At 54.0% G+C, this 24,991-nt stretch overlaps 7 protein-coding genes across 7 annotated transcripts; 4 read left to right on the top strand and 3 right to left on the bottom strand.

Moving 5' to 3' along the window:
* Positions 1-2,222: 2,222 nt before the first annotated feature.
* Positions 2,223-3,866, bottom strand: IUM83_16680 (uncharacterized protein; the record flags this gene model as incomplete). The annotated part of the gene is made up of 2 exons (XM_067941581.1): positions 2,223-2,461; positions 3,125-3,866. 2 exons carry the CDS (start codon positions 3,864-3,866, stop codon positions 2,223-2,225), a joined length of 981 nt encoding a protein of 326 aa, XP_067783827.1.
* Positions 3,867-7,683: 3,817 nt separating this feature from the next.
* Positions 7,684-8,487, bottom strand: IUM83_16679 (uncharacterized protein; the record flags this gene model as incomplete). The annotated part of the gene is made up of 1 exon (XM_067941580.1): positions 7,684-8,487. The coding sequence occupies one exon, from the start codon at positions 8,485-8,487 to the stop codon at positions 7,684-7,686; it is 804 nt and encodes a 267-aa protein (XP_067783859.1).
* Positions 8,488-12,258: 3,771 nt separating this feature from the next.
* Positions 12,259-12,867, top strand: IUM83_16678 (uncharacterized protein; the record flags this gene model as incomplete). Its single annotated transcript, XM_067941579.1, has 1 exon — positions 12,259-12,867. The coding sequence occupies one exon, from the start codon at positions 12,259-12,261 to the stop codon at positions 12,865-12,867; it is 609 nt and encodes a 202-aa protein (XP_067783858.1).
* Positions 12,868-13,687: 820 nt separating this feature from the next.
* Positions 13,688-15,184, top strand: IUM83_16677 (Phosphoethanolamine N-methyltransferase; the record flags this gene model as incomplete). Its single annotated transcript, XM_067941578.1, has 1 exon — positions 13,688-15,184. One exon carries the CDS (start codon positions 13,688-13,690, stop codon positions 15,182-15,184), a length of 1,497 nt encoding a protein of 498 aa, XP_067783800.1.
* An 867-nt stretch (positions 15,185-16,051) lies between these two features.
* IUM83_16676 (Phosphoethanolamine N-methyltransferase) lies at positions 16,052-17,557 on the top strand (the record flags this gene model as incomplete). The annotated part of the gene is made up of 1 exon (XM_067941577.1): positions 16,052-17,557. One exon carries the CDS (start codon positions 16,052-16,054, stop codon positions 17,555-17,557), a length of 1,506 nt encoding a protein of 501 aa, XP_067783797.1.
* A 566-nt stretch (positions 17,558-18,123) lies between these two features.
* Positions 18,124-19,170, bottom strand: IUM83_16675 (ABC Superfamily; the record flags this gene model as incomplete). Its single annotated transcript, XM_067941576.1, has 1 exon — positions 18,124-19,170. One exon carries the CDS (start codon positions 19,168-19,170, stop codon positions 18,124-18,126), a length of 1,047 nt encoding a protein of 348 aa, XP_067783828.1.
* A 1,919-nt stretch (positions 19,171-21,089) lies between these two features.
* On the top strand, positions 21,090-24,968 carry IUM83_16674 (multidrug resistance protein ABC superfamily; the record flags this gene model as incomplete). Its single annotated transcript, XM_067941575.1, has 2 exons — positions 21,090-22,268; positions 23,004-24,968. The coding sequence occupies 2 exons, from the start codon at positions 21,090-21,092 to the stop codon at positions 24,966-24,968; spliced, it is 3,144 nt and encodes a 1,047-aa protein (XP_067783798.1).
* Between the last annotated feature and the right edge of the window lie 23 nt (positions 24,969-24,991).

Raw genomic sequence — 24,991 nt, 5'->3', positions numbered from 1 at the left:
TCTTGAGCCGCTTGGGCTTCCTTTGGAAGGGCTGTACGAGCGTTGTGCAATTGCCTTGGGGACGAGCGTGCTGTGACCGTGACGAGTGAGACTGTGCTTGGAAGCTGCTGTGGTCCTCAACTGCCATTCCCTGGGACTAAAAGCTTTGGGCTGTTCCAAGCTTTTCCCCGAGGGAATGTATGATGGTTTTAATTAACGGCACTGCGCTGGACATCAGACATAGCGTGACCAGCAAAACGGTCAACTGAAGATGAGAACTCGCGAGGTTGGCTGCACAAACTTGGGACTGGCTGGGCTCTGGGGTCCAAAGCCTGGGCGGCTAGCACTTTATCTGGTAGCCACGCTAGTTGTAGGCGGCAGCGTTTCTCCTGCCCGGATTCCGGATAACCCAAGAGACCAGCGCCTATTCCGACCGCGAATTCCGTATAACTCACGATCGGCTCCTATCAATAGGTATGAAAAAAATCGCGGAATAGACCTATTCCGCGCTTTGGTGAGAATGGCAGCCGTTTTGCATCTTCCCAGGTTGGTGTTTGTTTAGCAGGTCATCTGCATCCTATATGCTGCATACAGCATACAGGATATATATATGGCGGGCCGCTGGGATGCCGCAACGAAGATCGTATTATTAATAATGCCGGAGGACGAGCAACACGAGATTCAACCCTATGCGTCGAGTATCCCACGACTAAAAACAACTAAGGTCCAAGCACCGGAATACACGAACTCAAAGCTCAACCCTCGGCTGAATCGCTTCCAACTTGCTGGAAGAAGCTCGGCGCTGCGGAGAACTCGATGTCGGCCGCTGCTCGTCGACAACTATGCCTCAGCGACGTCGAAGGTAATGGCAATGCACGAGTTTTGACGCATTCTAATCGCTTTAATTTCTCAGGAGCTACTAATGCGAGACGTCTCCACAGATACTACTTTTTTCGGAGCGACGATCATTTCGTGAGAGGGGTTGGATGTTAGCTCTAGGCTAAGCGCTTTCCAGATCGCCAGTGTTCCAAGCTAAAGAATAATGCGATTTAGCGCAGTTCAAAACGATATGGAGATGGCATTCATTTCGGATGGAACGGGCCACATGCAGCTTGATGCACAGCGGGAAGGGAATAACATGACAGCTCTGCACAGCATCCATTCCGGCACAAACTCCGTAGCGCACAAATTGTGCTTTGCAGAGATTTCCCGAGCACGATGGGTAGAGACGAAATGAAGGGTAAAGAAGTGTTTAGTGGCCAGCGTTAAGTTCTGTGTCGATAACGTGGGCGACAAATACATCGAGTGCCCAAATGCAGCGTCAACCAGGACACGTGATACCCCGATTCAAGATCGCTGGCCCTGCTTATAGTGGAAACCGCATGGTACCAGTACACTGTCGTGGGGCGTTTGGCTTGAAGACGTGGTCATGACAGGAGCGGAACACTGGACGTGACGAGCTTTCATCTCGGACGATACCATCGCGAGCCATAGTGGTGTGGTTCGTGTCATAGAAGGCCATATCCAGTGTATTACTATGATGATGCCGTGGGAGGTTGGAGTTGCACCTCAAAGTCAAGTGGATGCTATCTTCTAGCCGCCTCAAAGTGAAGCCGTGATCCCGCCGCGATCGAGACTACTTACGAGTTCAATCACCGATGCAATGAGTCCGCTGGCGAATACGATCCAACTAGAACTTGCTGCCGCTGCCAATGCTGTCTGCGCATATTTTACCCAGTGACACTGAACTCTGGCTGCTTCACCTGATATACCACAAGCGTATCCCGAAAAGTCGCTTCGACATTTGTAGTGGAGCGTCATAGCGCTGCACGAATCGCGACCGAGCTTTTTATCAACGATTCGCACTGTGCACACGCTGCGCGACGTGGAAGAGTGATCTCGAGTCGAGATTCTCGACGTAGCTGAACACTGAGGCTTTGCGACTGTGTGGCTCATCAAGCTGCTCAAAACGGCTTGTATCGTTTGTCATGGCAATGATTGATCATAGCGCCACAGAAAGAGCTGACGACCACGCTCAAGATACACCGAGAAATTTATTTGTCTTTTTCGTTATGGTATCGTCATCTTTATCACGGCTGTAGTAGCAGACGACTACACATGCACAGATGGGGCTACGCTCGGTTGAATGAGTCACCGTGGCAGCAAAGCCGGTAACATTTCCCTATCGTTCCTGCAGCAATGCCGCCGGCCTTGTAGATGTATGCATCACCAGCGAGCTGGTGTCAAAAGTTGACGCCATCTAGTGTCAAATTTGCCTTGGACATGACAAAGTCCAGCTCCTGCTTGCTTGCGACGATAGCGCTCAAACCAACCACGAAATCCATTCGCTCCTCTAAGCGACAGATCTGCCCCGTTTCGATGTCAACGGAGAAGTAGATTTGGGACGGAACAGTCACGATTTCACCAACAAGCTCTCCATACAGCGGTGAATGCGCCTCGATATGTGGAAATACCGACTGGACTGTGGTAGGGGTGATACATAAAGTGTATCTTGCCGAGGAGCTCAACGCACACGTCCCGACGTGTTCGTGATGCTCAATAGAGGCCACTGATTTTTTGTTAAAGCCTAGAACCGAGAACCATGTGCTCAGTGACCGCCACCGCTCCGCCACGTACTCAGCGCTCGTGTAGTTCCCATGCGCTGTCGCTGAAGCAAATCTGTGTAGCAAGAAGTCATGCTGGAAAGCTAAGATCAACTCATTAGCTCCAGCGCTTTTCTCAGTTTGATACCCGCGAGAAAACGCAAGGTAGTAGTCTTCTACGGTCTGGAGGCAGAGCTTTAGAATGTCGGGGTTCGTTGATGGTCGAGGGGGTAGGGGCTCAAGGGACGAACAAGCGTTTGCACGAGGTGATGCCATGTTTTCTGCTTGATCGTAGCAGGGAACGCTCGTAAGTTTCCGATTCACTGATGATTTGGTTCCCGCCTCCCCATAATGGGGTGCTGCACCCACTCCACTAAGCCCACGGTCGTACGTCTCGACTGCATGTGGTGGTAGCTCTTCGATCACACCAAGCATGGAATTATCAGCAATCAAAGCACGGCCGAACAAAAGATCCACACTCTCTGGATGCTGCAATATGCTCGCAAACGCTCCCACAAAATCTGTGTCAACGACCATCTTACAGCACTTGCCCTCTGCGTTGAAATAGAACGTGATATCCATGCTCGACTCCACCGTTTTGCCCACGAGCTGAGATACAAGCCATTCGTCGCCGATAATATGCGGGAAAACCTTCTGAATGGTTTCTCGTAAAACTTGGAACTGGAACGCCGTGCCCGCTTTGATGATCACCGAGTCCTCAGCTTCGACGATGTCGAACGAGTGCATCTCAAGGCGAATCCAACGCAGCAGCGTCGAGTACATGTCCAGTTGATACACCATGATATCAGGACCGCGGAGGCCATTGCCCACATCCACCTCTGCGTCCACAATGCTGTAGAGAAAGTCATACTGCTGCTCGGCGGTCATGTATGGGTTTCCACCCTCAGTGTTTAGTACAGGACCCGTACGAAAGACGCGGAAGTACTCCCTCACCACTTGCATCAAGGAGCCTTCTGGAAAGTGGCGCTGGATCATCGGCTTGGTTCGTAGAATATCTCTCAGTGCTGTAAGGTTTTGAATTTCCTGCTGCAAGGCTTGTATGTCGAGCTTCAGGTTGAATGCAGCGGCGCGCTCGTTGGGGACGGAGCGGTAGGGCCCCCATCCCCTCCGAGGTTTGTAGGGTGTGCCGTCCTTCTTGAGCCGCTTGGGCTTCCTTTGGAAAGGTTGGTAGGGCTTGCTGTCGTCTTCGCTGTTAGGAGAGCCGCCGCGATTGGTAGGGACGAGGCTTCCGTGATCAGAAGCTGCTGTGGTCTTCATCGCCATGAGAGGAAGAAGCGGTCTCTCTTGTTGGATCCCCTCCGTGGTGGAAGCGAGATTGGAAATGCCTGGACGTGAGACATAACACGGCCAGAGGTGACCGGTGAAACTGATAAAAGAATAGCCCCCTGCTCATCCGATGGACTGTGGGGCGACGGGGCCTGGTGAGATGATATGTCCCTGACCAGGGACGAGGGCCGTCGATCGCATTGCTACGCGACGCATTGAGCCCTATGCGGCTTACTATCTTAAAGTGATCTCCTGGCCAGATGTCCCACAGCTTAAATAAGTATAACTCACTGCGTCAGCCCCAGTCCTCGGACTACACCTTTTCCAGGCCAAGTTCACAAAGAACAAAATCAAATGCATCGAACCTCAAACCAAGTACACAAAGTGCAAGGCCAAATGCACTAAAAACATGGACCGCAATCTTTTTAATCATATAACCAGAAAAATATGCAAAAATGTCTTCCAGATTTCAGCAGCCACCGCACTGTAAGCCGGCCTGTCTCGATGCCTACGTGTAAACGTCGCGGTAACGCGACGAGCATAGCCACACTGCCGCGACATGCAGCCAAAAGCACCCAGCTAAGCTCGGCGGAACTCTTCAACCAGGCTAGTCCTGCTTTGTGTTCACAAAGAACTCCTTTCCGACAATGGTTGCATTCGGTCACCCTACGTAAAGTCATAGCACAAGTTCATTCTTTTTCTGAGGATTATGCATTTGGCCTTGCACTTTATGCAATCTCCCCCATCCAGTCCGGTGTTGTGCTGGTATATTGAGCGCATTGGCGACGGCTGTGGTCCAGCGCAACGCCCACATGTCGAGTTGGGTGCACCAGGCAGATAGATTCTCGGTTATGCACTTCTCTCGATTAATGTCTCACAGCAAAAGGCCCACTAACTAAACTTTCGGCGTTCGCAGAGCTATTTCCATGCACTAGCAATTCGTGCGTGACAACTAAAAAGTTCGCTGGAAATTATTTTTACTTGGGTGGAGAACAGCTCGGAGGGTGTTCTGGTTCAAGCTGGTTGCGATATTAAGTCCGGTCAAGCGCAGGCACGAATGTTCCCACGTAAGATGTCAGCGTTTTGGGCAAAAGTTGATGTGAGGCATACTTGCTGAAGCAGACGTGACAGCGTGTGTGAACATAGCTTCAAGGCCTTCCGGTATTTCGCAGCTGTGCAGAGCTCTCGCCAACGAAGTTATGATTTGTGCTCGATACTGGCACGGGGCGCATCATAGCACGCATGGACCTCAAGGCTGTCGTGACATGAATCATTCCAAACGGGCACGTACTGCAGTTCGTTGTATCCCATGCGAATTTGACGCTCGATGGCATCATTTATCCCGACAAAGCTACAAGATCGGCCCCACTGTGAGCAGCGTGCCTACTCATTGACAACAAGCGCACGGGATGCAATCCTGTTATGAGTCGCCACGACAAATATCGTCGCTTCTCATTCGAATGTTAATCGGGATTTAACATGCCAATGGAGGGTGTTCAGGCTCTGGTGATCGCGGTTGATACCGTCTACTGTGCTTCTTTGGTGGAAACCTAGCACTGTGAAACGTTTGCTCAATGCCTCCGCCGTCGGCACGTATTCAACACCCCTTGGGACAAAGGTTCGTTCGCTCGTTAGTTCAACGGCTTTACTTCGACCATGGGGGGCCGCAACGCCAAACACCCATATTCATATTTCACAATATTCGAAAGCTCACAAGAAACGCCATTGGTAGTAACTCTATGTCACACCCTATCGTGTAGCGATCACGATTCCTGCCAGGAAGCTGTGGAAGTAGTTTTAGGTGAGGTGCATTACAGTTACAGTCATTTAGTCTAACTAACGACGGCTCAGCCAATGTCCAGCAGAAGCCTGCACATCTTCTGCCAGCTTGCTAGCTACTACTGCACTGTGGGTGCTAGCACAGGCTTGTCCTTTAGGCACGCCAGAACGTGCGAGCCGGTCAGCGGAGCTATGGAAGGATGTGGAGGGGTACTTTTCAGTTTTCGTAGTGGATACGCAGTGACGCCATCAGAGGTCTCACATCTTTCTGTACAAGATGCGCAACGATGGCGCACCTCGAGTAGGTGTTTTAAGATGCTGTGCTACCAAGATGAAAGCAAGCTGCGATCGGAGTGTGGCGAGAACTACAACCATTGTTTGGTTGAGTCTGCAGCGGGGTACAGTTTCCGCAGAACGCTCTGCACCATCCACTACGTATTCCTCAGCTACATTCTACTGTTCAACGTTCTCGTGAGGGTAATCGTGATGCCGTCTCGAATCGTGATCTCAGAGGACTGGTGTGATTCGCCAAATCCCAAAGAGCTTGGCGTCTCAGGCTGCTGAAGATGAGGTTGCCGAATTTTGAAAACCATGCGCCCCCAGCGGCGAGCGAAACCCCTATCGGCTGGGCCCAGTGGGTGCAGCAGTCCCAAACTCATTTTCATTTCAAGGTTGAGGATTGGAATGAGTACATTTAACCTTTGTAAGGTAACGACTGCAGTCCCAAAATCGAGCACCCAAATACCCGCCACACCCCACCCTAAGCACAGCCGGGCCTAAAGCACATCAGCTCTCGCTTTAACTGTAATACAAGTAATTGGCCCCAGTAAGGGAGACAGCTTGTCTCTCTTGTCTCAGACGAGGCTTTCGAATTACGGAGACTGGACTTTGCGTCAGTGGTCGCTAAGCTTCTTCCTGATGTTTGTTTGTGGTCTCGCAAGAGCAACGAATGCGCGCATGCGTGCCAGCCAGCGCTTTCGCCGATACTCTCCACTAATTAGTGACGATTGCGACGACCTGAATACACCCACGTGATGCGAATACTATTAACTTCCCGCTTTCGGTGTTCGAATGCATTAAGCTAATCACCAGTTGAATTTGGTAGGGGGTCACTTGTGGACTGTTTTCCAAAGGAACGTGCAGGTTCAAGCGAAACTTCGATCCATGATGCAAATTTACACAGACAGACATTTCTTAACGGCAGTCTTCATCACGTAAGGATGTCAGCGATATGCATCGTCCGAGTATCGGGCACCGATTTCGAGCTCTTCGCCGCTCCCGTGCTAGAAGTTGGCTCCAGCACGGGAAGTTGGCTGTCTTCGGCAACCAACACCATCCAACAGTAACTTCGTTTGTGACAGCACGAACAGCAGTTTTTGTCTATCAGCGACGATCTTAGAGATAGCAGTCGTGATGTCCATCCACTCTTCAATCCTGCAGATGCACCTCGTATCAACCTCGACGGCGAAGCAAATCTGTGTGGAAACAGCCAGCATTTCACCTACGAGAGCGTCGCACGCTTGTGGGTAGGCGAGGAGGTGCGGGAATACAGACGCAATCGTGGTCGGTGTGATACGCAGGGTGTATCTGGCCGACGAATTAATTGCTCACGTTCCTACGTGCCTGTGATACTCGACCGAAGCCACAGCTATTTTGTGGAAGCCCAGTACTGCAAAGCACTCACTGAGCGACCTCCACCCGTCTTCGACGTCCTTAGATGTCGTCTGATTGCCCTGTGGCGTGTTTGGGAGGAGTCGATGCAACAGGAAGTTTCTTTTCTGTGTACGGGACGTACTTGAGCACTTTGTGTTGTCTTCGGTTAGATAGCTGTTCGCAAATGCGAGATAGTAACCTTCCACAACCTGTATGCATGATGCCTGGGCACTTTGATGCAAAGATGCGGGTCAGACTGGGATGAAAAGGGTGCACGGGCCTCGACTGGAACGACGCGAGACGCACTCCTGCGGTCATTTGCGTCTCGACCCAGAGAGTCGACCGTCATTTCTGGCTTGACTAGCTTTTCCTCGAGTTCCGGCTATACTTGTTCGTCGATCATCCCAAGCTGGCAGTTGTCCGCGATCAAGGCATGGCGAAACAGCATCTCAACCGTCATCGGATCCTTTAGCAGGCTGGTAAAGGCCCCAACAAAGTCCATGTCTGCCTCGAACTTACAGCACTTGCCCTCTGAATTAAAGTAGAACGTCATGGCAATGCTCGGCTCTGCCACCCTGCCCACAATCTGCGAAACGAGCCACTCGTTGCCCATGACGTGGGGGAAGATCCTCTCGATCGTATCGCGCACGACCTGGAAGCGCAGTGTCGATCTCGTCTTGATCACGACCGAGTCGTCAGCTTGAATAATGTCGTACGAGTGCATCGAGATGCAGATCCAGCAGATCAAGGTCGAGTACATGTCCATCTGGTACATCATATACTCCGCTCCACATAGGCCGTTCCCCACATCCACCTCAGGGTCCACAACACTGAACATGAAGTCACGCTGGGTTTGGTACCGTCGCGAGTTATTCACCGCCGCTCCAGACCGAAACACCTGGAGATACTCCTTCACGAGGTGAAGTAGAGATCCCTCGGGTGAATGGCGTTGTTGCAGGGCCTTGGCCTGCAGGATATCGCGTAGAGCGGTCATGTTTTGCACTTCCTGCTGCAAAGTTTGCACATCGAGCTTCAAATTGAACTCGACGGAGCGTTCATTGGTCACAGAGTGGTAGGGCCCCCACCCTTTTCGAGGCTTATAGGGCGTGCCGTCCTTCTTGAATCGTTTGGGTTTCCTTCGCATTGTTGGCTGGTACACGCCCAGAGCGTGGGTCTGGCTTGACATGGCGAGACGAGACGAAGAGACTTAGCGAGGTCTAAGATCTTGAGAGCGAGCTGGCAAGTCTGCACGTGAGTGGGCGTCCCCCGGACTCGACTACGTGACGACCATTCGCGCGTGACGAGAGGTGGCCAATGAAACCACTATTCGTTCCTCCCCAAAGGAGATGGATACAGACTGACGAATGCTGTCAATTATTCAACTATAAAAAATATTCGCAATTGGTACCCATTCCTGTTCTATTCCAACATTCCAGTGTGAGCTCCAGGTCAAAAACAACATTTCAATACCAACAATCTAACATGGTTTGATCCATCCGTACCGTGGTAGGGTTTGACACGCTCAAAACTTGGAAGTACTTCAAGATTATCTCTCTATTTCAGCTACGACATTTGTCGATGTGAATGGGCAGACAATACTTCGAAGTACGACGTTTTAAGGGATGAACATCAGAACGTTGTAGCAGAATACCTTGCGTCACGCTCGTACGTCAATCTGCCAGCGGCTTCCATCCCAAAACGATAAAGTTGGCATCTTCTTAGTTCAGAATATCAGTCATTCTGATAGTCTTTGACTCGGTGCGAGACGTCTTGTCGTTCTTGAACGTATTGAGACACCAATTTACTCCATCTTTAGTCAAGAACGCCTGGGAGATCACGAACGAAAGATCTTGTCGGTTCGGGAAAAGTTCGGCGATTGCTGCAGCAAAATTCATTTGCTCATTGACTCGAGAGATACGGTCTGATCTCTTTTCAACCGAGAAGGAAATCAGTGACGGCACCACAATAACCCTCCCAACTAGAATGTCGAGCAGCGGTATATGCGAGACCAGATGTGGAAACACGGATTGAATGGTGTAAAATGTAGTCCGCCGAAGATTCAACAATACACACATTGGAATCGCCGTCGCACTCGCTTTGTGTCACACCCTTTTGTTGAAAACTTCGAAGCATTCGCTAAGCACACACCACCGTTATTTTATGCAATGAACGGTTGTCTTCACCCAGCTTGCATCTGTGACGCGAATCGCTGCACAAGAAATCCACGCTGGGAAATTTTGTGAAGGCAGCACCGCATCTTCATGGTACCTGTTCATAACAGTAGTCTTGTACAACGTTCTTCACAACTTGAAGGCAGAGTTCTTGAGAGCAGCACGATAGCGAAGTGCCGTTGATTTCGAGAACGAGACCACTGAGTATAGGTTGCCGACTTTCTTTCTCCAATCGCCAACAGCAACTGGTCTCCATCTCGCGCCCAGTGCAAGCAGCAGGGACCTTCTCCACTTCTTTTGCCTCACATCTATCCTCCGAACATTCAGCACCGCCATGAAAACGGTGGGCCTCCTATTCGGCTTTGCTTCAATATGGCGAGCTTCATCAACGCTACCAATCAGCCCAGATTCCGAGATAAGTGCTCGTCCGAGTAGAATATCTACAATAGCTGGTCCTTCACAACGTTCTTAAAGGGCGACACGATGTCCATGTCGATGTCATACTTGATGCACTTCCCCTCTGCATTAAAGTGAAAAACGGAACGATCCGGCGCCTCAACCAGCTTATCCACAAGTTGCGACACAAGCCACTCGTTGCCCAAGACACGAGGGAAAATCATTTCAATGGTGCCCGCAGGACTTGGAATTCCAGCGTGGCCTTGTACGCGACCATTACCGAGTCCTCAGCAGCAACAAAACTGTCCACCTCCTCCTATACAGCGGAGGAACTCCGAGTACCTCCATCATGATGTCAGGTCCGTAGATTCCATGGCCCAGATCCACTTTCTCGTCCATGACGCTGTGCATGGTACTTGTGCGCCACGAGTCGGTTCGCACCTGAATATTCCCTTGCGGAACACTTGAAAGCACTTGTCCGCTATTTGGTAAAGTAAGCTTTCGACGCAGTGCCGCTGAAGCAAATTATCGCTCTCGTAGGAAAGGTGCAAAGCGTTCCATCGCAGATCGACTTCTGTGTCGAACTTGACACGGGACGGATCTGCCAAGTCAAGGAGCGCATGGACTTCGTGACATTGGTAAGATCGGCACCGACTTCCATAAGCTGCAGGTCGTGATGTTTCAAGGTGAAATTGGCAGTGGATGGCGTGAATTGTCGTAACGAAGTCGTGTCGACCGCTTTCGAGCGAGCAGCTCTGCAGTCTGGAGACCACAAGTTTGCAGCAAAGACGAATCGGCTGCTAACCCACCCAGGACGGTGTGCATCCAGGATATTCTGAACTAATTTGCTGTGGGTTGGTGTAGAATGGTACGACGAGTTAATCCTACAAAAGTTGAAGATGTCAGTAATTTTTAGATTTTGTACATAATTTACGTTCCACACACCAAATAAAGTCAGTACGAAATATTATTTGCGTGTGGCCTAAATTCTTTCCCTGTCGACCACCGAAAGGTGACCCCTGCTCAAGTCGCCGAGGATTCCACGTCCGGCTCGCCCAGCGACGCTGCCTGACCTGCTCCGTGAACTCCTACTTCCGCCCTGACTCAGCTATCGTCAGCCTCGTGGCCTCACCGCACTGCCCACATCAGGCCAGTCGCCGCTATTTTTTTATTCTTTCCAGAAGTACCATTCCAGAAACAGCAGGTAAAACGATGTGATTGGGTGATTCCATCGTTAAAAACATCTGATTGGATTAAAAGCAAGGGGATACTGAATCGAGGATACTATTTCGAGTTCGAACGCTACCATCACCACTTTACTTTGAGCGCAATTGGACTCCTGAGGACGAGCTACGATGCAACCAACCCCATTCTTCCGCAAGGTCACCAAGAACAAGGACGGTCGCCCGCGCAAGCAGCGCAAGGGCTGGGGACGCTTCCAGTCCGTGTTGCGCGAGCGCTCCGCCGACTTCAACCTCACGCTGGACGTGCAGAATCTGCGTCAGGAGGTGCAGGACCTGACCACGCTGCGTGATGTCCTGCGCACGCAGTCGCTGGTGCAGCGCCACTCGCCCGAGGGCTCGTTGAGCCGCATGGTCAACGAGTACTTCCATGTGTTCCGCAAGGGCGCGGTGCTGCAAGAATCGGGGCGCAAACGACTCGTCGACGACCGCGACCAACGCGCGTTCATGCACAGCATGATGGACGAGCAGGTGGACGTGGGCAACGGCCTCTGCGGCCCGGACGTCATGATGGGGCAGATGACCGCGTACTCGACGTTCCTGCGCTGGATTTGCATGATGGGACAAGTCGTCAACATCGTCAAGGCCGACGACTCGGTGCTGGTCTCGGTGAAAGGGTCGTTCGAGTTCCAGGTCATGCGCACCACGATTCAGTTGGTGTTCCCCCACATTATGGGGAACGAGTGGCTCGTGGCGCAACTCGTGGGTAAGGACGTGGTGGCCCCGGCGCGCTCGACCTTCCACTTTAACTCGGCGGGGAAGTGTTATAAGTATGATGTGGACATGGACTTCGTCGAGGCGTTTACCGGTGTTGTGAAGGACCCGCTCATTGTGGACATTCTGCTGGGCCGAGCACTCATTGGGGACAATGCCATGCTGGGGGTCGTCGAGGAGCCTGCAACTGTCGAAGAAGAAGAAAAGTCACCCCCACTTCCTCTTGAAACTTGTGATGAAGAGAAGGATGACTGTGACGACTCGGGCAAAGATAATCGTGGCCACCTAAATGTTGAAGAGGTTTCAGAGGTCGTGCCCACGGGATCTGTACGACCAGCTACAGATTCGAAATCAAGGGAGTTCTGCCAACGAATCGTGGACGACTACTTCTCGGCATTTGCTAATGGGTACCAGCACCCAGGTCGTGGCGGCACCCTGACGCCGTCAGAAGTATCGCAGCGCGACTTCCTCGTGCAGCGCTTTGCCTCGCAACCGGGACATGGTGCAGAGGAGGTGACAATCGCCAAGTATACTGAAAACCGCTGGCGGGCGCTCAGCGAGAGCTTTGAGGTGCTGGGTTTCCAGCAAAAGGGTCTGGCACGTACTGAGTGCGACAGCAGAAGCAGTGTGTGTTTGGTTGACGTGGCGGCGAGGTACATCCTTCGAGTCACGTTCCCCACTATTCGGGCTGTATTTCCGCACCTGCTCTCCAACCTGCCGCTGCTTGACGCTCTCGTGGACAAAGTGATCATGGTGCCGTCGGAGGTGTTTCTCTCGATTGGCAGAGCCACCGGTCACATTTCGCAAATTGAGGAGGAGATGGACTTTGCCACTGCTTTGGCGGAGCTCCTCCCGGACCCCGAAGATCTCTCGTTTGTCGTCTCGCAGGCGCTGCTTTCACGAGATGGTGTCACTTGCAGCAGAGGGGAGCCTCCATACTCGTTGGAACAGGAGGCCAAGAAGCTACCCCCTCTGAGCGACAGCAACCAAGATGACCCCCAAACTACTCGCCGAACGATGAGCATCGCCGACATTCTCAGTTGAACAGGGGGAAACGCTCATGCTCTACTCCGAACGTTGCTCGCGCGGGTCAAACGTGCTGGGGGATCATCGCACAAGAACCACCATCACTTGGCGGCGGGTGTAGCGGAAACGGCGCGAAAAAATAAAGCTCAAATCCTCCAGAACTAGTGGGGCACACTAACAAAAATAGTCTGATGGAGTGCATTAGCGTGGCCCCCACCCCACGCGTCCTAGCCCGATGACAAGCACTGGCCCACGTGATAGTTCTCGTAGAACGCAGGCAATGAAAATACGAGGGACACTTGCGGTACCTCCGCCACGATCTCCACTGTAAGCAGCGCGGGTGACGAAACCTCTATGCATGCACAGCGACGGCAGTGTCCGTGCGGATCCCTCCCTCCTCGGGCATCGGCGTTTTACTGAGCCCCAGTGCCACGCGCTCGTTCTTGTGGCGATGCACCGCTCCTGAGATCGGGAAAAGCTGACGTAACATGGGGGATGAGCAAAACTACTCGTTCTCAGTATGCGGCGCGGAGTGTTGGTCTTATTGTTGCTGTAGACGAAAGGATGTGACAGGAAGCTGCATGCAAGTGTCTCTGTATACGCTGCTGTGGCGGTGCTCGCCGCCGTGATTGGTGTATACACGCAAGTATACACCCAATCCTCTGGCGGCGTCTCCGGACGTGTTCAAGGCTAGTTGATCCCAAGCTCAACGAAATCTCAGCGTCCGCTGTCGCACCTAGATCCCCCACTTGCAACGACAGCATAGCTATCAAGTTCATTTTCGATTCTCACTCCGAGAGTTCAAGCAGCCTCCAACACCTAAATCAACCGCCCAACCATGACTGTGGACGTCGCACGCCAGCAGATGAAGTCGTACTGGGAGGGCCACAGCTCGGCCGCCACCGTGGAGACCATGATGCTCGACTCGCACGCCAAGGCGCTGACCCAGCTGGAACTCCCGGAGATTCTGGGCAAGGCCCCCTACATGGAGAACAAGGACGTGCTGGAGCTCGCCGCTGGCATCGGACGATACACGTCCGTCATTGCAAAGCGAGCCAAGTCCGTGACCGCCGTGGAGTTCATCGAAGACTTCATCAAGGTGAACGCAGACAACAACGCACACCTGGGCAACGTCAATTTCCTGTGCAAGGACGTGGTGAACCTCGAAGCCGAGCCGAATTCCTTCGACGTGATCTTCTCCAACTGGATCTTCATGTACATGGAGGACGAGGAGGTGAAGGCGTTTGCCAAGAAGGCCATCAAGTGGCTGCGTCCAGGCGGCAAACTCTTCTTCCGCGAGTCGTGCTTTAAACAATCAGGGGATTTCAAAAGAGACTCCAATCCCACGCATTACCGCCATCCTGCCTTCTACATAGGTGCATTCGGCACGGTCATCTCCAAGGAGGAGAATGGGAAGCTAGGATACTTCGATCTCGAGTCCTCGGGGAGCATTGCCGTCTACCGCAAGATCAAGAAGAACAACGGACAAGTCTTCTTCAGCTATACCAAGGCGGTCAAGCAAGGGGCTTCAGTCAACAACGACGAGGACGAGGCCGTCGCCACCTTCCAGAAATTCCTCGACCAGCAACAGTACTCCAATCAGAGTATCACCCGCTACGAGAAGATTTTTGGCGAAGGCTACGTCAGCACCGGTGGCCAGGCCACCACCACCGAATTCGTCGAGAAACTCAACCTCAAACCCGGTGAGCAGGTACTGGACGTCGGTTGCGGCATCGGCGGAGGAGACTTCTACATGGCTCGCCAATACGGTGTGTCCGTCGTCGGCATTGACCTCTCCACCAACATGGTGCACCGCGCGCTCGAGACGTCGATGCAAGACCCGAACGCAGACGTCGAGTTCGAGATCTGCGATGCCACGCAGAAGGAGTTCCCGGACGCATCCTTTGACGTCGTGTACTCTCGCGACACGATCCTGCACATCGAGGACAAGCAGGCTCTGTTCGCCAAGTTCTTCCGTTGGCTGAAGCCCGGCGGCCGCGTGCTCATCTCGGACTACTGCCAGGGTGAGCAAGAGTCATCGGACCGGTTCAAGAAGTACGTTGCTGGGCGCGGCTACCACTTGCTTTCACCGTCGCAGTACGGCGAGGTGCTGGAGTCCGTGGGGTTCACGTCCGTTGTGGCGGAAGACCGCACCAACCACTTCGTGGCGGTGTTGAAGGAGGAGTTGAATCGCACGCTGGCGCACAAGGAGGAGTTCGTCGCGGAGACGAGCGAGACGGATTTCAAGTACATCGTGGAAGGTTGGGAGTCGAAGATTGTGCGCTGCGGTGATGGCGATCAGAAGTGGGGTCTGTTCTACGGCAAGAAGGAGTAATTAAGTGCTGCTGTTGTTCGCTATACTTATGAGATTGGATCCCAGGACGGTAGAAGTTGACTCAAATACTACATACGAGTAGGTTCATGTACAGGTGTGGGTCGAGCTACGGCGTGCCTGCACTGCTAGAGGGTGAAGTGCTGAGGCCATTCATTGCAGTGCAACTGTTTTTGTAGACGAAAATAGTGCTTGGATTTTAGCGCTGCGTTACAGCCCTACTGCAGACACCTCGACAGGTGCTGCTGAGGTGCTATCTGAATTACGATTCGTGAGTAGGCATCACAACGACGCATGTAGCGCGAAGCTGTTGACATGGCGAGCAGAAGACCATGACGTCACAGGTACAGTACCCGCAAAGTCGCATGTTGCACCAAATCGCTAGCAGTTGACCGCCGCAGCCAATCCAACGCGGCCACGCATGTAGAGGGGACACTTTTTGCTGTACCAACGGCAAACGTGACGCCGCTGTCTCGCTTTTGGTCCCCAGCGCTTGGCCCACAAGCCCAAGTGAGATTGCTGCCGGTCCATCGGGCTTGCCTCTGCAAGGCGAATCCTTAAACCCCGCAGTGAGCTCCATACTGCAGCGGAGCTGCTTGACAATAATCGTTGGGTGATGGACGGAGCAGCGAACACGCAGTTGCTAAATAAGGTGGGGCCTCTAAATGAGCGATCACAGTAAGGATTACCACAGACTCGTTTTTTCTATGAACGTGAAATGAATGCGATTGAAGTTCCTGAACGAGCAACCCCCAAACACGCAAACGCCAGGGGTGAAAGTCAGGCGGCGGTGCACCCAGAACGATGTTCATTTTCCAACTTGCCACGCGGCGACCAAGTGCCCAAGCCAAGCCCACCGACCGCTTCACGATGACCATCGGCGCCGTCGACTCCACGCGCCAGCAGATGAAGTCCTACTGGAAGGAGCACAGCTCAAACACGGACATCGAGACCATGATGCTGGACTCGAACGCGCAGCTCCTGCACGAGCTCGAGATGCCCGAAATCATGGAGCGCGCCCCCTCCATGGCCGACAAGGACGTGCTGGAGCTGGCGGCGGGCATCGGCCGCTTCACGTCCATCATCGGCAAGACGGCCAAGAGCGTCACGGCCGTGGAGTTCATCGACGACTTCCACAAGGCCAACGTCGCCGCCAACGGCCACTTGCAGAACATCACGTTCCTCTGCCAGGACGTGGTGAACCTCGAGGCCGAGCCGAATTCCTTCGACGTGATCTTCTCCAACTGGATCTTCATGTACCTGGGGGACGAAGAGGTGAAGCAGTTCGCCCAGAAGGCCATCAAGTGGCTTCGGCCTGGAGGCAAACTCTTCTTCCGCGAGTCCTGCTTCAGGCAGTCGGGAGATGTCAAGCGCAACTCGAACCCGACGCATTACCGCCACCCAGCTTTCTATGTTGGAGCCTTCGGGTCCGTAGTGTCGAAGGAGGACAACGGGGACCTTGGCTACTTCAATCTAGAATCGTCTGGTAGTGTCGCCGTCTACCGCAAGATCAAGAAGAACAACGGACAAGTCTTCTTCAGCTATACCAAGGCGGTCAAGCAAGGGGCTTCAGTCAACAACGACGAGGACGAGGCCGTCGCCACCTTCCAGAAATTCCTCGACCAGCAACAGTACTCCAATCAGAGTATCACCCGCTACGAGAAGATTTTTGGCGAAGGCTACGTCAGCACCGGTGGCCAGGCCACCACCACCGAATTCGTCGAGAAACTCAACCTCAAACCCGGTGAGCGGGTACTGGACGTCGGTTGCGGCATCGGCGGAGGAGACTTCTACATGGCTCGCCAATACGGTGTGTCCGTCGTCGGCATTGACCTCTCCACCAACATGGTGCACCGCGCGCTCGAGACGTCGATGCAAGACCCGAACGCAGACGTCGAGTTCGAGATCTGCGATGCCACGCAGAAGGAGTTCCCGGACGCATCCTTTGACGTCGTGTACTCTCGCGACACGATCCTGCACATCGAGGACAAGCAGGCTCTGTTCGCCAAGTTCTTCCGTTGGCTGAAGCCCGGCGGCCGCGTGCTCATCTCGGACTACTGCCAGGGTGAGCAAGAGTCATCGGACCGGTTCAAGAAGTACGTTGCTGGGCGCGGCTACCACTTGCTTTCACCGTCGCAGTACGGCGAGGTGCTGGAGTCCGTGGGGTTCACGTCCGTTGTGGCGGAAGACCGCACCAACCACTTCGTGGCGGTGTTGAAGGAGGAGTTGAATCGCACGCTGGCGCACAAGGAGGAGTTCGTCGCGGAGACGAGCGAGACGGATTTCAAGTACATCGTGGAAGGCTGGGAGGCGAAGATTGTGCGCTGCGGTGATGGCGATCAGAAGTGGGGTCTGTTCTACGGCAAGAAGGAGTAGGCAACGTGACATCCTGCAGTAGTGCCATGCTTGATGCAGGAGATACGACAAGTGAGTCATTTGAAGTGGGAAGGATAGCGTCGTGTGGATGTAAGATCGAAGTTAGTCCAAATGAATTAATTGATTGACTACAAATTCATCCTGTTTCGATGCATACACAGATATGATTTTATCGTTCATTTCAACTGGCCCCCAACAGGACTACATACTTTGTGCGCCGCCAACACTGAACTACGGACGCCACAAGGGCACTAACATCTTACATTTTGCAGTGGAATTTGCAGTTTTAAAGTTGGCCTTTCGGTCCAAGGCACGTTTTGGCACATGACGTACCGAGTGTATCGCATTTATGTACGATCCGGCGAGCCTGCAACGATGAAGCCGTCGCTCGCTTGCAAGCGCGCCAAAGGCATTGTGCTGCTGGATCTGACAACATCCGAGCAGCGACCAGAACAAGGAAGTCGTCAAGGATTGGAGGATTTCGGCGACGTGAGATGGCGAACTACATGCAACATGTTTCACATCAACAAAATTTCTTACTCCTAGGATGCACGCCTGTGATAGCCTTACAGACCAGGGTAAAGACCAAGGAAGCCCGGGGTTGGCTTGCCCTGCACCTCGCCGAAGTACAGTGAGAAAGTTTGCTTCCACTCCTCCACGTTCGCGCGGTCTTCCATGAAGGACGAGAAGCCAGCCATGTTGGCCTCGGGGATATCCCAAGGCCTGTCAGTGTTGACGTCAGTGCGCACGCTCGGCGCAACAGTCGAGGACTGCACTTCGTCCGTCAGAGCCCAGTTCATGAATAGCTTGGCAGCAGCCGGGTGCTTGGCCTTGGCCAGGATGGCAGCACGCTGACCCCACGCAATGTACTCGGTGCTGTTGCCACCCACGACGCTGACGCCGACATCCGTGCCCATGCCAATCAACTTCTCTCCGGCGGTGACCAGTTCGCCCGCAACGTTGGAGCCGCGGTGGAAAGCGACACTCTGGTTAGCCAGCTTGGCCACCCAGTCCCAGCCGTACTCGTCCACGTAGCGGGTGTACAGGTACAGCACGGCATCGTCGTCGTTGGGGTACGACGAGGCGATCTTGCCGGCCCACTGCGGGTCCGCCAGGGCTTCCACGGTGGCAGGCGGTGTCAATCCATTGAGGTTGCTCGCGTTGTAGCTCGAGGCAAACGAGTACACCGTGTACGCCATCCAGGCACCGTCAGACGCCTTCAAGGACTTGTGGATTTTGGAGAACCCCTTCGGCTTGTAGTTGAGCAACTTGCCCTGACGCGCCCACCGAGGGAAGTCCTGCAGCGTTTGCAGGGCCACGACGTCCGGAACGAGGGTGTCGGTCTCGAGTTGGTTGTCAATACGAACGTCGTGGTACTTGCTGTAGTCGACAATGAGAGTGAAGTTGATTTCGGGGAAGCGCTGCACGAAAGCGTCGTGCAGAGAGTCTTGCTGGGTCGGGGTGTCACCTCCGTGGTACAGGACCAACTTCCCTCCTTCGGCGACAGCCTCGGCGTAGAGGTCGTCGATGGACTTGGTTTCTTCTTTCACTTTGGCTTGGGCGCTGACGGAAAATAGCGCAAACGCTACAACTAGCGGGGTGAAGAGCTGCATGGCGATAGAGTCTTCTTTGGCGGTAGTCCCGAGGTGCTTTAACTGGAAAAGGTGAATTTGAGAATGACAGCACTGCTTGCCATGGCCCGGCGGACGGACAGCAAGTTGCTAAAGGGTGTTTTGGGGTCCCTCTCGCTCATTTACCCAACAGGTACCATTGAAGGCAGGTTTTAGTGATTGCCTGCACTAGCCTTTCTGTTGATGGGACGGACACACGAACCGGATCTGTATCGAGTCAACGTTTCGCACCCCCGCATTGATCACTCCATCGTGACGCGGACAGTGCAAATGCAAAAAAGAAACCTGAGTGAGCCTCCGCCTCCAGCCCCAGCGCCGTGGCTCAAGAAGAACGGGTTAGCGCTGGTCAAACGACCTCGAAAATTTCAGGAGGCTATTAGCTAAGGTTCAATAGACTACCCAAAAAGTCGAAACGTGAGCGTGCCAGTACACAAGACACATCTTTCGCCAGGTACAATTGGCAGAGGATTTGAGGGCAGATTGGCGAGAGTTTCGCTAGTACAGCAGGCAGCGCTAGTTATGGTGGTTCTTGGCACCAGTATCCCGTGGCGTGGGGAAGGGATCGCGTAAACGGAGGTGTGAACGGCACTTCAAGCAGATCTGCGTCTGCTAGAAGTGCGTCACGCTGCTAGCTGTTGCAGCAGAGGTTGACAATGAGTAACGACGTCGCGCTCGAGACTATGTAGACAGGGAGTACTGGTACATGCAGTGTACCTCATCCTGCTGCGCGTGTTCGCTGCTTGCTTCTCTACCTAGGTACGCGTATGTACGCGTATGCAGCAAAACAACTTTCTACGCGAAGGTGAAACGAGGCGGAGCATTGCTGCGCATTTCTGCCTGTGGCTAGGATCAATGTTAATATATTCACCTGTCAAATGTACGAACCAAACACGTTGCCGAAATAGCTGTCGTTCTGGTACAGTATAAGGATCGGTGATGTACATTCGTGAGACCCGCCCCTGTCAGTCTGGCCAGAACGACACTGTGACGAGCACGCTTGGCTGAGTCGCTACGGCACAGGTGGACAAATTTCTGTGTTGTGTTGTCGCCGCCCCCACTGGCTCATGGCGATCGTCCCATCGCAACTCTCCCAGCTTGGTGGCTGGCACGACAGCTATTTTGCGTCGAGGACCGATACTGGCAGTGGGCAGCAAGCGAAGCGCACGCCAGGACGAGGCAAACGAAGTGTGTTCTGAGCAACATGCGGAATGGTTGTGGTCGTTAAAAGCTCCCAACCACACCCGTTACTGTAGCGTGGCCGTATGGAACTCGCCAAGAAGGCGCTGCGTGGCAGCGCTTGGCAGCACGCTAGTGAAAGTCCTCAACCGCTGCCAAAAACGCTCGAGCCTTTCCTTCGACGGCACCAAGATGGCGTCCTGTTCATGGGCAACGTCTGACCAGAGCCACCTGCGTGGCGCGCTGTGTGCTCTTTCACTGCGGACGGTGTTTACTAGACCCCTGCACCATACGATAGGTGAGTGATGGTGAGCGGGTGGTATCTTGTCGGCTGTTCGAACGGCAAGGTTTGCGCTGACCAGGGCGGCGCAATCGCATGGGCAGATAGCGTTGGGCCCAGCAGTGCCGCCACAGTCAAGTGCTCTCCGTTGCTTACTCCGCGCGCGCGGCAGTAAACAACAACGGCAGCGCTGCTCCTATTTCTGAAACGTAGGACGATGCGCGGTAAGGTTGCGGCTCGGATTACAGCGCCGGAGACGGGCATAAAACGAAATCAGCCTGTATTTTTACAGCGAGCGCAGCGCGCCGCAACCGATGCATAAGGTCAGTCCATCGAGCGCTCCAGCCGCAAATATATCACCACCCGCGCATTATGCACGTTGCGCTCCAGTCTCCGTTTTGCCACACCAAGCTCAAGGTCTCAGCTTACTAAAACCTCTTCGAGCATGGGGTCCACAGCCACGTACGTGGCGGCGGAGACCCCCAAAACCGACGGCGAAACCAACCGACTGGACGTCGCCTTCAACCGCGTGGACAACCCCACGCAGACCCCTCCCAAGGACAATGCTCCGGCGGAGGGTAAATTGGTGTCGATGACCGAGCTCTTCTCCTACGCCGACAGCGTCGACAAGCTGCTCATGTTCCTGGGCACCGTCGGCGGCTTGGTGGCCGGCGTGGGACAACCCATCCAGATCGTGCTGTTCGGTGACGTACTCAATACGTTCAACCCGGCAAGCCCCGGCTCCAACATTGAGCACAGCATCAAGCACGTCGCGCTCAACTTCGTGTTCGTGGGCATCGCAGTCTTCGTTGCAGGCAGCTTCCAAGTGGCGTGCTGGACGATCACCGCCTCGCGCCAAGCGAAACGCATTCGCAGTGCATACGTGAGTGCCATTATGACCAAGGAGATTGGGTGGTTCGACGTCAATGAACCGATGCAACTGGCAACGAGAGTGGCGGAAGCTACCGTCACGATCCAGGTCGGGATGTCAAGGAAAGTGGGCGATGGTCTAAATTTCTTCTCCATGGCCGTGTCGGGCATCGTGATCGGTCTGGTGAAAGGCTGGCAGTTGGCGTTGATTTTGCTGGCTTTTACGCCATTTATTGCGGTCACAGCCTTCCTGTCGATGAAGGTGCTGTCGACGGCTACACAAGCAGGACTGGAGAGCTACGGCAAAGCTGGCGCGGTGGCGCAGGAAGCCCTGAGCAATGTCCGCACGGTGCACATGTTCAACTCTATCAAACACTTTATCGCCAAGTACGAATCTGCATTGAGTCTGTCGACTACGGCTGGCATCAAAAAGGGTCTTGCAGTCGGCTTGGGCACGGGAGTCATGTTCGGCACGGTCTTCTTCACCTACGCTGGCGGAATGTACTTCGGCGCGCTCATGGTCGCTAACGACAATTTGGACGGTCACCACTGCACTGGCAATGACTGCTACAATGGCGGTCGAGTGCTCACGGTCTTCTTCTCTATTATCATGGGTGCTATGGCACTTGGCCAGGCTGCTCCGAGTGCTGAAGCTATCACTGCTGCGCGAGCTGCGGCGTACCCGGTTTTCCAGACCATCAAACGACAGTCTCTAATTGACCCCTTGAGTGAAGAGGGAAAGAAGCTGGACAAGGTCAGTGGTCGCATCCAGATTGAGAACGTCTCCTTTGCCTACCCTTCACGCCCGGAGATTCAAGTTTGCAGCAACTATTCGCTTACCATTGAGCCTGGTGAGACGGTTGCTCTCGTGGGTCCCAGCGGTAGTGGCAAGAGTACTATGGTATCACTCCTCGAACGCTTTTACGATCCCCTCAGCGGTACCGTGAGCATCGATGGCGTGAACGTGCGTACGTTGAACGTCAAGTGGCTGCGCTCGCAAGTCGGTCTGGTCGGGCAGGAGCCTTCTCTGTTTGCCACGTCTATCATGGAAAACATTCGCTATGGCTGTCCTTCGGCAACGGATGAACAGGTGATTGAAGCTGCTAAAATGGCCAATGCGTACAATTTCATCAAGGAGTTCCCGCAGGGTTTTCAGACGGAAGTCGGAGAACGTGGCGCCCAACTCTCTGGCGGTCAGAAGCAGCGAATCGCCATTGCCCGTGCGATTATCAAGAACCCACCTATTCTTCTGTTGGACGAGGCCACTAGTGCTCTTGATACTGAGAGTGAGCGCATTGTGCAAGCTTCTCTCGACCAACTGCTGGCGAATTCGCACCGAACCACGATCATCGTTGCCCACCGACTGTCTACTATTCGAAACGCGAGTCGTATTGCAGTGCACAGCGGCGGCAAGATCGTGGAAATTGGATCTCACGATGAACTGATGAAATTGAAAAGTGGTCACTACCGTCTGCTTGTCGAAGCTCAGAACCGTGTGGCTTCGGAGGAGCAGGAAGGGAGCACCACTGAAGGGCTGCAGGTTGAAGAGCTCGATTCCCCCGATGATCACCACCTTACTCAGTCTGGCCGGTCTCCTCGGCGATCCATTAGCCGACACAGTGTGTCCGAGAGGGAAGGAGCTGGCAAGGGTGACGATGTTGAGTTGGGTGACGTTGACCTTCCCCCGGTTTCAATGGCTCGAGTGTGGAAAATGTCGCTCCCCGAGTGGAAGTTTATGGCCGCGGGCTCTCTCGGCGCAATTATCAATGCCGCAGTGTTCCCGGTGTGGGGAGTTCTTTTGGTGAAGGTTACAGTGTTGTTCTTCCGACTCGACTACACAAAGAGCGAGATGATGGATCACGCGCGCTGGTGGGCCCTTGGGTTTGTCGGTCTTGGTATCGTGTTCACTCTCTCAATCACTCTGCAACACTACGGTTTTGCAGTGGTGTCGCAGAACCTCGTCACTCGTGTGCGTGCGGCCACGTTCAGCGCGATGCTGCACCAGGAGATCGGCTGGTTTGACTTGGATGAAAACTCGTCGGGTGCGTTGGTGTCTCGCTTGGCTACCGACTCGGCAGTCCTGCAAGCCATGACATCGGAAACTCTCAACCGAGGGCTTGTGAACATGACCACCCTGACTATCGCTTTCGCAATTGCCTTCTACTACAGTTGGCAGATGACTCTCATCCTGCTAGCGGTTTTCCCAGTGTTGGCTCTGTCATCGTACATCCAGGCACAGCAAATGACTGGCTCGGCCGGAAACAAAAAGAACAACGACGCTGATACGGCCGCGGGTTCTCTCCTCTCCGAGGCCATCGGCTCCATCCGTACGGTTGCTTCGTTCAGTATGGAGACGGCGTTGAATTCCTTGTACGTGGGGTACCTCGACGTCTCAAAGGAGGCTGACGTTAGGATCGGCGTGGTGGGAGGCATGGCATTTGGTGTTTCGCAAGGAGCGATGTTCCTAGTGCTTGCCTTCCTCTTCTACCTCAGTGGCCGTTGGATCTCTCGCGGCATCATCACTTTCGAGCAAATGTTCATGGTGCTCATGGTCATCATGCTCAGTACTTTCGCGATGGGTATGGCTGCTCAAGGTGCCACGGACGGAGCCACAGCTAAGCGGTCAGCTCAGCGTGTCTTCAAGGTCATCGACCGCAAGCCGTTGATCGATGCTACGTCTGGAACGGGGCGCACGTTGGAGCACGTCGACGGTGATATCGAGTTCCGCAACCTGGAATTCACGTACCCCGCCCGTCCGGCCGCCAAGATCTACAAGAACTACAGTTTGAAGATTGCTCGCGGCCAGACTGTAGCGCTGGTCGGTGCCAGCGGCAGCGGCAAGAGTACGGCGATCTCGCTAATGGAGCGCTTCTACGACCCGGCTGCAGGTGTGGTGACGCTGGATGGAAACAATCTCAAGGAACTGAACCTGCAGTGGCTGCGCGAGCACGTGTCGCTCGTGAGTCAGGAGCCGGTGCTGTTCGCCGGCACCATCGCGGAGAACATCGAGCTAGGCAAGCCCGGCTCGACCCGCGAGGAGATCATCGATGCGGCCAAGAAGGCGAACGCGTTCGATTTCATCAGCAACTTCCCGAGCGGCTTCGACACAGACGTCGGCGACCGCGGGGCGCAGGTTTCTGGTGGCCAGAAGCAACGTATCGCGATCGCGCGCGCAATCCTGCGGGACCCAGCCGTCCTGCTGCTAGATGAGGCGACCAGCGCGCTGGACAACGAGAGTGAGCGCGTGGTTCAGGCCTCGCTGGACCGGCTGCTAACCCTCAAGCAGCGCACCACGATCATCGTGGCACATCGCCTGTCGACCATCCGCAACGCCAACCTCATCGCTGTCACGCACGATGGCGCCATTGTGGAGCAGGGCACGCACGACCAGCTCATGCAGCTGCCCAACGGCATCTACAAGGGCCTCGTGGCGCGCCAGATGAACGCGCACTAGCTGGCTCGCACCACTATCGCTGC

This window comes from Phytophthora cinnamomi (genome assembly GCF_018691715.1).
Source record: "Phytophthora cinnamomi strain GKB4 chromosome Unknown Contig95, whole genome shotgun sequence".
In the NCBI taxonomy this organism is placed as follows: Eukaryota; Oomycota; class Peronosporomycetes; order Peronosporales; family Peronosporaceae; genus Phytophthora; species Phytophthora cinnamomi.
Note: the sequence above shows the minus strand (reverse complement) of the source record. Positions and strands in the feature narration are given on the sequence as shown.